Source organism: Hermetia illucens, chromosome 4 (assembly GCF_905115235.1).
Source record: "Hermetia illucens chromosome 4, iHerIll2.2.curated.20191125, whole genome shotgun sequence".
Classification (NCBI taxonomy): domain Eukaryota; kingdom Metazoa; phylum Arthropoda; class Insecta; order Diptera; family Stratiomyidae; genus Hermetia; species Hermetia illucens.
The window spans coordinates 82,542,359-82,554,889 of NC_051852.1; the positions used below are offsets into that span (position 1 = coordinate 82,542,359).

Here is a 12,531-nt window from a genome sequence, read left to right on the forward strand (position 1 = left end):
CGGTTATAGGCCTGCTTGATATACTACAGGGTGCGGCAGCATAACTTCCTTTTTTAAAATGCGCGCCACTCAGTTAGTTGATGTCATAGCGGAGCGCTAGTGGTCTCGTTCAAGAGGGGATACTGTAAAGTTTTGTCCCGACACGGTTCAGTCGCCATCATGCTTTGGAATAGTGAGGAGCGTGGCTTTGCCGTTGAGGTTTACTTTTCAAGCGGATGTTCGGTTATTGCAACACAGCGTGCATTTCGGAATCGCTTTAATTTAGCCTTTGTGTGGGTCGGTTAACAAACAAAACATGCGCTACCGGGCTGACACCAACCCTCGAGAATTGCATCAAAAGCCTTTGCATTCACCCAAAGTCACAGTGTGGTGTGCAATTTCCTCAGCTGGAATTATTGGTCCCTAGTTTTTTGAGGAAAATGAGGTTACAGTGACAGTGAATTCGGACCGGTATGTAAACATGCTACAGAATTTTTTTCCCACGGCTAGAAAATTTGGATTTGGGGGACACTTGGTTCCAACAAGACGGTGCAACAGCACACACTTCAAGAGCATCGATGGCTGTTTTGAGGGAACACTTTCCAGAGCGCCTTATCTCAATTAGAGGTGATTTGGAATGGCCGGCACGCTCTGCCGATTTGTCCCCTTGTGATTTTTTTCTATGGGGTTTTTTGAAATCCCGTGTTTATGTGAACCGTCCAAGAGCCCTACAAGATTTGAAGACCAACATCCAAGAAGAAATTGCCAACATAACACCTGCTATGCTAACAAGAGTCACGACAAACGCCAGAAATCGGTTTACGCAATGTATGGAGAATGGGGGACGTCACCTAACAGATTTGATCTTCAAAACAATGTAAATAAAAACTTTAGACATGTACGTACATTATTAAAAATAAATAAATATTTTCCGCTGCATACAATAGTTTTTATTGAGTTTTGAAAAAAGAAAGTTATGCTACCGCACCCTGTATGATCAATAGGTACACTATAACCAGTAAAAGGGGCACAATAGTTCTTTAAAGACGCGGTGCGGCTTTCCCTGAACAGAATAATAGTAATAATTTATGAAAGCAGATGGAAAAGTCAAAGTACATTAACAAAGTTGGCTGTGATTCAGGGAGACAAATTTTGGAGACGTAAAAGCGCCACATGCTTTTTGGAATCTTTTTCAATATCGCCATTGAAAAGTTTCGGTAGATTATACATCCCTTCAGTAATTAGAAAACAAACCGAAAACAACAGGTAAAGCGAAAGCAATAACAGATATTGACAACAGCCGGGCAGAAGTGAAAATCAGGGGAGTACTCTTTCCGTTCTTTATTGTTTTCCACATTCGAAATGTTACTAATTCTATCATAATGACACGAAAATCACTGCTACATGCAATATAAAACAAAGAATTAAGTGAATGTATAAAACAGGATCTATATCTCTGGTCTTATAAATGAATTTCGTAAACTATAATCATAACACACAAAGTCACATTATTTGTCTCTTAATTTTACCACCTTGAACAAACAATATAATCGACACATTGACGTTAATATAATTAATTTTATTAATTTAACGAAATGTTAGCTTTGTGAATTGATTTTTTTATTCCCTTTTTATAATCAGCATCTATACTAGGTATATGTACTTACAATCAATAGTGCTCAATTCTTAACTGACACTATTGTGAGAGAATGAATCAGCCGTTCACAAAACACTCCTCGAGTTATTCCTTTTTTATCGTTTAGTTGCGTTTTTAACGTATGCTAATTTTTTTTTTTAACTTTTAGGTTGTCTTCCTTTGTTGAATTTGCATTTATCTTTTCTGTCTCCGTTGAAAACAAATTTATCTAGTATTTGCTTGCGCCTTTTGTTATTGAAATCCTCTTTGCTTGCTACATTTCTTGAAGCAATCTATGTTTCTCGCCTTTGCCTTCAAATTCCAGGCATTGTTGTTGGCATTTATAATTATTGCAATTTCAAATCAATGCTTCCATAATCGATTATATCTACTGTGAGAAAAAACTTTGGTTATTTGCAAGATATTTCACAATTTTTGCGATTTCATATAGCTTTTGCTTTCGCTTGACCAAAAGCAGCTAAGTGTAACGGCTATTTGAATGAAGCATACGATTTTATCTCTGCATTTTGTTAAATATTTGATTCAATTGGCGAGTTTGTGTCATACTAATGGTTTGTGATATTTTGCATTTTATGTGTATAGTTTTTTATAAAAAATAAATTAACAAAACTAGTCAACAGGAGATTTTGTAAGTAGATGCTAGTGTTAGTTTCTCTTTATTTACTTGGGTACTTCATGTTAATAGAACGTGAAGCATTTAGACATTTTCAAAATTACTTCCCTCGAGTCATTTGTTTGCTGCTGTCGAAAGTTTTCCAAAGCTTACATACCAACAAACAAACAATTCAAAATAATGTTCATCACAAATTGATCAACCTTCGATTAGGGTGGTCATTCGAATAGCAATTATTTATCAATAAAAGATTATATGGCTGACATAAGTTCGGATTTTTTAAATTAATTAAATAAACTTTGAATGTTAAATCGTGGATATTAATGCATAATTTTCTAGTAGAATAAATTAAAAAACACTAATCAGAACACCTTCCTTTCAATGAACATCAGAATGCATCCTAATCGAAGTATGAGCAATAATTATATGAGTTCTTTTTAGAAAATATATCAGACGATTTTCACACATGGAACTCTCTTGGATTCTTTGCCATTTATTAATGTTATTGAAAAAGATAAATGTATAGTACAAAATTTCATTAAAGAGATAACTTTGATGCAAAGTTAAAAATATTCTACAATTGAATTATAATTAAAAAAATGCTTTCTTGAGATGACAGGAATTTAGGTAGCAGACCACAAATAGGTTTCATTGTTTTATAGAGTCGATTGTTTGGAACGGATATCTAAACATCGCCGAATAGCAAAGTGAGCGCGAACTCCAATTTAATTTTTTAAACATATTCAAGATTACTCTGGGCCAGGAAGACTTCATACAGCAGATTTGTCTCCCGACGCATTGCTTGAATTTGTATGATGGAGAAAAGCATCACTCATGTACGCGGTCCTCGAATCACGCGCGCAAGGAAACCATCTAGGCATCATCGAAACACAAAGACATGAATCATATGCATCACATGCACTACATAGTATTTTTGGCCACGCGCCAGTTAGTTACTCTTGTATTTAGTATTCTTACTCGGGGCATTATCATCATATCTAGTTAACATATTCTACATTTGCAACTTTGATTTGATGAGAAGTTGAAATCAAAATTATGATACAAATGGAAAACCAAAGCATTCTTGAGCATTTCGAAATACTGCTGTCTGCGTCTTCCATGAAGATAACGGCAAAAATACAACTGACGTTCTTTAATTGAATTGATCATTTTCGATTTTTTTCATTTATCGCTATGAAAATATAATTTGTTGGTATTTGTTATCGCGGGATCAAATATCATCAATACAAAACACGTTCACTAGTATCCTACAAGAATCACAAACTCCTTACCCCCAGAAAGTCAGCTACTCGTAATGAGAACTTCAGCATCATGATTACAAATTTATCACGTTTATTTATGACGCAAATCCCCCTCACTTTCATATAAATGATTTTTTTTGGATGGACTTCCAAATGTTATTATCAGAAATCATTGTCACTACTGATTTGATAGAGAGCAATGAAGAAGAGGATGAACTAGTTAGGAAAACAGCAGAATTTTTTAGTGGAATTGGGAAGGGTTTATTGTAATAACATTCAGCAAAAAAAAATCATATACCGGATGAGCTTTCCAGTAATTAAATAGTTCCAGGTTGTTATGGAAACATATGAAGCAAAGCGGATCAAAAATAGAGGTCACTGTAGGCTAAACTACCATAGAAGGATACTGAGGATACCACAAATATCATTTGACAATGTGCGGAACTTCATTCTCAAATTCTCAGCATCTGCTACCAGGCGAAATGCTAAAACACTTAGAGACAAGTCGGAAACCAGAAGCCAGGTGCTTCAGGAATTAAAGGTGTTTTATGTAAGAAGATTACGCGATATTCAATTAGATGTGAAACTGACAATTTACCTATTAGAAAGTAGTAATTTGATGCGAAAGACGCAAATTTGATCTTCTATAACTTTGTTAACAACTTCCTTGTATACTTCATATTAAATCCTATATTAAGGAGTGAACCCCAATCGTAGCTTTGCAAAAAAAAATCAAAGAATAACTATCTAAGAAGAATACCTTTTTGAAATTTCAAGTCGATCCTAATAAAATTGAGATATGATCGTTGAAAAAGAAGGACTCGTTCCGTAAACTACCTGAAGTTGAAACTTTAAACGCGTTTTTCTACAAATAACATGTTTGAACCCGATGACCACAATTACTCGAAAACTAACGAATCAATCTTTTTGAAACCCAAAAGGCTTGTTCAAAACGAGAAAATGTTCGATTTTTTTATAAAAAATAACCGTTTTATTATCGAAAGACGATAATTTTTTGTGAAAAATCGAACCATTAACTTTAACTGTCCACCATTTTGTGAAAAATGCATATTTTTTTTAAATCCTTCGATAAAACTGTAATTTAACTAAATTCATCGACTTTTTGGGCGGATGTGATCTAGTTCCAAACAATTTTGACCAACGCAAAACATGAAAATAAAATTAAACTGTATAATATTTTTCAATAAATAAATTACTGAAAGTTGTTGAATATATACACTTTAAGATGATATAACGATCGTTCAAAAAAGTTTCCTGGTTTTCTAAAAAAAAATGGAATATATTATTGTTAAATTTATTATATATCGTGACGTAGGGTGTTTTTAGACCGAGGTTAGTTTCTGAGAATGGATCCTTCAAGTAATTAACCCATTTCCACGTTTCAATCAAAATCAAAACTAATATCTGTTCCAGAACGTATTTATCGCGACCTTTCATTTGATACCCCATATGGTCTTACCCAGTACAAAAAAGATTCCACCCTTCTTTGAAGTCCCCGCCCCTCCCAGTCTCCTACATTCAACATGTAGCTATATAATTCAATGCATGTATGGAAGCTCCCCGTTCCAAAGTTTCTACCGAATTTCGTGTAAAAATCAATTGCCCCTGACCACTCGGGCCGGTATTGAATTTTTTACAAAAGTGTTAAACGCCTCAAAACCGTTTGCAAGAAGAACGAAGCACCGACATCAAAAGCAGGATTTCACTCTCCCAGGGTCTTATTGTATTTGGTGAAATATTCGATGGATTTGACACAGGAAAGTGTTAACAGCGGAAGTATGTTACGCCCAAAAAACGTCCAACCCTGAAGTAATAGAGACAACGTAATATTTTACCGAGACAACACTAGGCTTTTTATTGCCGCACTCACTCAGAAACGCATTGAAGAGTTAGGTTGGCGGCAGCTGCCACAACCCAAATACTCCCCCGACCTAGCCTCTTTAGATTTTTACTTCTTCCGCTTCTTATACAATAATTTAAATTTTAACGAAAACGCACTTCCGCATTTCTCCTCACACAAGTTATCGGAATTTCACAAAAAAGGAGATTTTGTTGCTACCACACCGTTGGAAACCGAAGGAGACTATGTATTAGGGTTAATATTGAAATACTTTTTTTCTAAATCTCTAAGACTTAAAAAAAACAAAAGAAATTATGCACACATCCATGGGAAGGAGGTTTGCTATGATAGTTCTTCAGGACTCAGTGCACACTCCATTGATTAGCGTTACTACTAGTATATGTCGACTTAACTTCTTCGACTAACTGTTTTATCATGAGAAGAAAATTGTTGTTGTTGTTCATCTATATTCTCTTAGATATTTGAACAAAGGAAGCTCTCAAGCAGTTTAACATCGCTACCTCCTCGATGGGTTCATGACTACGCCGTTTAATCCCTTTATGCAATTTTCGGAGAACAACGAAAGTAAACACCCATACGTGGAAAGCTTGTATTTTTGAAAAATTTAGAAGCTGACACTTTGAGTTCTTGTTCACATTCAGGATTTCTTATTCAAACTAATTGTAGTCAAGCACAGAAGCAATTGTGATTCACGTATTTTTGGAAAACCAAAATAATACATATGCTTGTAGTAAGCGCACTACAAAAGTGTGGTTTGATAAGCTACAACGACAGGTACACATATGGCTCTTCGAAAATTAGTCATCTATATATTCTCGTGCTGCACATAGCATAAATCCGTTTAATAATTTAATATGATCAAGAAAGATCACATTCCTTTCTTCTGAGGGATTGTTGAAAACATTAAACTTTATGAAAATTAATTTTTAGTCGAATTTCAAAATTAATAATAACAACCGTTGGCGCAACGATCCAAATAGGTCAGGGCCTTGAAGTGTGTTAAAGCACTTCATTCAAGACGGTAACGGTACACTACACGATTACAGTACCCTATTGGAGGCAATGTGGTTAGCATTGCGCTCGCTCGAGATTCTTACCCGATTTGACTCAGGTGCTCATTCACAGCTGAGTCAACTGGTATCCGACGTCAAATCACGATACCAATTTTACTGCCACCAATGACGTACGACAGCCTTATGCTATTCATAATTTTTGCTTTTAAGAACAGGATTGCAGAAAAAAATGTTTATTGTGAATAACCCGGCAAGTTACCACCAGCAACCACTCATCCAAGCAACTTAGAAAGAAGAAATCAGTCGTATCTAATATAAAACCACATACAACAGAATTTGGGCTAACCTTATACTGACACTACTCGCTACAAGTCGAAAATTCTAACGTCACCGAACGGTTTGAAAATTTTGCAACAGTGTTCTAATATTTTCCCATTTGGGGAACACCACTACCATTTCGAATTTTCAATGTATTTTGAAAAATTACACATGAAGTCTGCAATATACCTCGATATTCCTCTGAATGTTATTCATTTATGAACTCGCTGTACTTACTGTACTTCGATTAGTGAAATAGTAAATATCGCTTTTATGAGAAATATATTCCCCTTTTTGCGCACTAATGGTTTTTCTTGAATTTTAATCGACTTTATAAGCGGATGATCATAGGTTTCAGTGTGCATTCTAGAATTTTGAATACACACTTACTTGCATCAAAAATTAAAATGAGGCTTAATTTAAGCATCAGTTCACAGACAATTCAACTCCCCTTGGTTGAATTGAATTTTCAAGGTCAACGTCAGCAGTAGAATATTTAAAAAAAGGTTTCAATTCGCTTGAGAACAACTGGATTGGACAACTGCAGCTGACCGATACGGTTAGATTTGGAGGGGATAACATTATGATTTGGAGGTGTTTCACTCTGAGGCCGGATGACTTTAGCAGCATTGTTGAAAAATTGGAATACAAATTTTTCAAATTATAAAGTTACCTCAAAGTCATCAAGAATCGCTCCGCGATTATGTTTTTCAACACGATCATAAGTTAAAGCTTAAGTCCAAAACTATCAACAAGTCGGAAATCGGATGCTTGGCGCTTTAGGTTTTGAAAGATTTTATTGATTTGTAAGTAGGAATGTAAGAATATTTAGTTGGATGATGGTTCCATTTGTACAAGTCCGGCTATTCAATTCATGTGTCACACATGTGAGACTATTAAATTTAATGTGATACTAACATTTTATGTCTCAATAGTCGGTGATTTCACAAGCAGAGGTTAGAAGGATGTAGCGTTATAATAGATAATATGTAATACGACGCCCATCGGAAGAGTGTTTGAAATTCAGACGTCGCATATAGGCATCCCTAGGATTTTTTCATATTTTTTTTAAGTGGGTAGTTTCAGGGAATGAGTCCTTGAAATGAGTGGCCAGTTTCTAACCGTTTAATTTCCCCTTTCCCAAATTTCGTGTCAAAAGTGCAGCAGACACCGTACCGCCAGAAATAAACGAAAGCAAAATTAATCAATTGTAACCCAAAAAAACAACTACCTTTCACATATATGGGGAATAATGCGAAGGCATGTCCATGTTTTTAAGTGTATTGCGTGCAAAAAAGTTAATTAATTATGGGAGACAATAAATCAATTTTATAACGCGATGCTCCACTCAAAGCTCTAAAAGTAGGCATAATAGTGAAATGGATGTTGTCAGAAGAAATAGGAGCATTTTAACCTACCACCAAAAGGCGCATTGGCTGAATTGATACAAAGCATATCTCTTTCTTTGCTAAAGACAACTCACAAAATAATTAAGAAAATCCGTTCGGAATATTTAAACCATTTCAGGTTTAAATATAAATTCAAAATATGTCCACAAGGCTGCACTGAGTTGTCACTCTACAGTGTAGCCTAGATAAGCCATTATTAAAACACATTCACTTTGTGGTACAAATCTTTTGATCTATCTGTTAGATATATTGGACAAAACAAAAATATGCGAATTTTTTGAAGATAGATATAAATGATACGAATGAATAAAAGGCGAACGACAGCATTTGAATGCGAAATGCTGAAAAGATTGTCTCTGTTCTGTAAAGATTGGGAACCTCCTAAGTACCTGATCCATAAATGAGTTCCAAATGTACACATCATTCTGCCCCGATGCAGAGAGAATATCAAATTGAAATACAGTTATATAATATAAATAATATTAGAAGAGAATTAACGTCGGAAAAAAGTTTTCAGAAAACGAACGAATTCAAATTCCTGACATCTCAAAAGGGACGTGATATCATTCGAAACACAAACAGAAGAAAAAACAAGAAGACGTCTAAGTTGTTTTATACAAATTGACCTAAGTTGTCAGTTTTTCATCACTTATTCAGGCTAATACTGCGGTCTTAGCATTAATGATAGAAAAAATGTATCTATTTTTCCATACAAACAGCTTGTAGTAATATATCTTTAATCTTAATAGTTATCAACGAGAGCAATAATAATCATAATAAAAACAAATAATAATAATTATACAATAATTATTAAAATTTACAAAATTTTCTTTTCTAGATATAATGTGTGCGTGTTCCACTGTGGAAACCGTCTTCCACCTTTTCAATACCATCATGGCATCATTCATCTTCATTTCTATCTATACAAATTACAATTCTATCGAAAACTTTACAAGTCGAGATCTTTTCACCGTTTCCATCTTTCGTTTCCTTTTTTTCTTCTCATAATTCCTAATAAATATACAAGTTCACATATATATATATCTTTCTATTCATGACGATGAAAGCGATCGCTGTATTTTATGGCAATAGTTTTCCCCTCTCAGTTCTCCACCTGAATGAATTTTTGTTCAGTTTTGTTCAAACTTTCCCCTATCTTAAGAAATGAAAGCAACAACAATGAAGAGTTAATTTAAAATAATTTTCATTGATTAGCAAATAATATTAATAAAAAAATAAATTTAACGTAACAAATTGAACTTTTCTTCTACCTTCTCGTTCTTTGCTTTGAACAGAATTTGAATGTTCGCGGAAAGTCATGAAATTTCCCGCACATTATTGATCTTATTCTTTCATTTACAAAACTGATTCAATTTGACTAACTTCTTTGTCTCCTGGTGTTCCATTGCTTTTCGGATTATTTGAAGATGGAGAATTTGTGGGTGATGATGTTGTGTTTGAACTAGGTGCATTTACAGCAGTTGACTTTGTATTCGTTGAATTATTGCTTTCAGCTTCATCTTTTTGGGTGTTTTTCAGGTCATTTTGATCGCCACTAACGTTTCGCACTGATGATACTGAAGTAGGGGATTTTGGGCCATCACCTTGAGGACTAGGTAAAGTTTGTACGATTTTTGGTATCATTGTAATTGGCTGATCATCGTCCGCTAAATCCTCAGCCGGCTCTTCATCAATAGGTGTAAGCGTTTCCATGTGGACAGGTACTTCATTTGGTTTTGTGCAGCTGCAATATTAAATATTCAAAATCGTTATCAGTATTTTTTCAGGATAATTATAATTTCGAGCATCACGACATTGCCATTGCAATTGTGCACCCAAACTTACCGTTTTAAAGCGGGTGCTAGAAAACTAGTCAAGGTAGATATGGCAAAAGCTGCCGAAGCCATATAGAACGGAATTGTATAAGTTTGTGTCGCATCATAAACAGCTCCCGCCAGAGGCGATCCAATGATTGTGGCAAATCCTCTGAACAGAATGAGTAGACCAAATGCGTTTGTTAACTTATCCAGGCCAAGTAAATCGACAAGAATGATAGATGTGAGTGAAATGTAGCCAGCTGAAAGATTGAATAGCGAAAATACCATTAGAATGTTTCCCAAACAGTGTGTGTGTAAAGCCAAAAGGGTCTTTGACCCTTCAAGTTTTACTCGTCAGGTATGAATTGGTTTCTGTTTTTCTGATGTAAGAATAATTGAGTACAACATTGCTCCATTTATACGTAGCTCATGATGTATATACACATACTACGTGCGCGAAATTTGCTTAGTCGGATGTCCTATACTCCACCAAGGAGTCAACAGAAAACACTATGTTCTGAAGCCTACCTTTCATATGGTAAGTGCAATATAAGAGTATTCCAATTTCAATATGTGCATTAGATGTCACTTTTTAAGCGCGAAATTTGCTTAGCCGCAATGCCATTTTAAGCATCCTGCCGGAGAATTCAATTCTCAGTGTTTTGTAAATATTTCGAGGAAACTAATTCCTCAAGATTATTTCAAGTTAATAATTTCATTGAAAAAAGAGGAATACTAAAATGGAAAGGAAAACCTCCTAGAAGAAGTGGAAAAAAGCCAAATCATGGTTTTACAAGAAACTGGATTTTCAAATTGAAAAATTTGTCGCCCAATTAATAGATCTGAGGAAGTGATACAAAATTTCTTAAAATTGGGAAACACATACGGCATTTCCACTTCAAATTTGCAGGAAACATAAAAATACACCGCCGACAAACCATATTTCGGAAAATTGCTTTCATTTCTGTTTTGCTTCAAATTGGAGCATGTATTTTTTAAGCGATAGTATATTTTATTATTAAATAAAAAACTTGTATATTTACTTTATCATTGCGCTTCTGCTTTACTTTATACTAATAAAAACTGTGTTCGGCTAAGCACACTGTATAGCCTTGTCAATAATAACGCGGCCCATCGTAAGATTCTAGGGCAGCTTCCAGTTAATTAATTTGAACAGACGTCTGTATGAAGAATATTGTAAGGCCCAGATATCATACAAAGGCAGCTTCATGACTTCTTCAGATTTTTTGTTTTAATAGTTTCCGAGAATAAACCTCTAATGTACAACAACACTTTTTGAACGCATCAAAAATCACCTTGGCCCGTTCTGGATTCTCCTGTATCCACATCATTAACACCTTTCGGTTCAATATGGCGCAATTTGTGAAGTTTCACCTTTCCACCTGCTGTTCATTGATTTCGAAAAAGTTTCCAACAACATCAAAAGGGGATGTGTCTGTATCTGGAATGTTCTGAGCAGGAGATGAAGAAAAACTGATAGTTTCGAGGTGAAATCTCGGAGGAATTTGAAATTTAAGGTGGAGTCCCGCAGGGTTGCATTTTGTCAGTGATACTTCTTCTCGTCATCTGTGACGCCCTTCACGCTGCTTTGGCTGACAGACGTGGAAGGGTTCAATGCTAAAATACCTCGACAGTATTAGTCACATCTGCTCACTCGAACACCAAGAAATAAACCTTCTTCAAATGACTCTAGGGTTGAAGAAACAAACAAAATCGCACGGAAGGTAAACATCCACAAGACTAAGGTTTTCAGTCTGACAATTTATCAAATTATTCCTATTTGCATTACCGGGCAGAGTATCGAAGGTGTTTAATAGTTTGTTTGTCTGTATTGTAGGAAGTGTTATTTCTGCCGACAGTGGCACTGAACTTGATGTCGATCCAACCACTGACAGAACTAAATCCATCTTTATTGTTCTGTTTACAATTTGGAAACAAAGCTATCTCAATACCAATATCTAATTAACCCTTAATTACTCACCTCAAGTCAATATAACCCGATAACCCCACCCTTCATTTTTCGGTTCATCCAATATTATGCAATACCCTCCCCCTTTCAGTGGTCTTACAGATTCCATAAGAGAAGGTTGAATACGAAAAATTAACCCGATTTGACTAATAGTGACCCGAAACCATCGGCTGTGTTCTAGTGAATTTCCGTTTGTGGACTGAGATGAGTGGCTGCGTACGAAAGAGTTCCCAATTGAGACCCGAAGTGAGAACATTTGTTTAAACAATTACTATTGAATTTGTAATAGTTACTATAAATCTATGATTATTATTGAATGCTAAACTAATTAATAAAAATGGAAAATTTCATTCTAACTTAATTTACGTGAACGTTAATGTTATTCAAAGAATGGAAGTTGTTAGAGGAACTTAGATGGAACAGTCAAGAGGACACTTTGATTAATGACTACTCCCTCGGGGAAGACGCCGAAGAAGACGATTACGAAAAGGAAAGCGTCCATGGCAGAGACTTAACTCAAGAACATTCGGGCGAAGATGATTATGGCTTTGAACTGACAAAATGTTATCACTGGACAAAAAACAAGTCAAT

At 35.2% G+C, this 12,531-nt stretch overlaps 1 protein-coding gene across 5 annotated transcripts in view; it reads right to left on the reverse strand.

Moving 5' to 3' along the window:
* Nucleotides 1–8,730: 8,730 nt before the first annotated feature.
* The window catches only part of LOC119653442, a 130,688-nt gene continuing 126,887 nt past the window's right edge, over nucleotides 8,731–12,531 (reverse strand). For all 5 annotated transcript variants that reach the window (XM_038058031.1, XM_038058030.1, XM_038058033.1 and 2 more), the window contains 2 exons: nucleotides 9,979–10,210; nucleotides 8,731–9,877 (listed from right to left, as the gene is read on the reverse strand). In XM_038058031.1, the coding sequence (XP_037913959.1) occupies nucleotides 9,490–9,877; nucleotides 9,979–10,210 (620 nt within the window). In that variant the 3' untranslated portion in view covers nucleotides 8,731–9,489. The remainder of the gene's footprint in view (nucleotides 9,878–9,978; nucleotides 10,211–12,531) is intronic.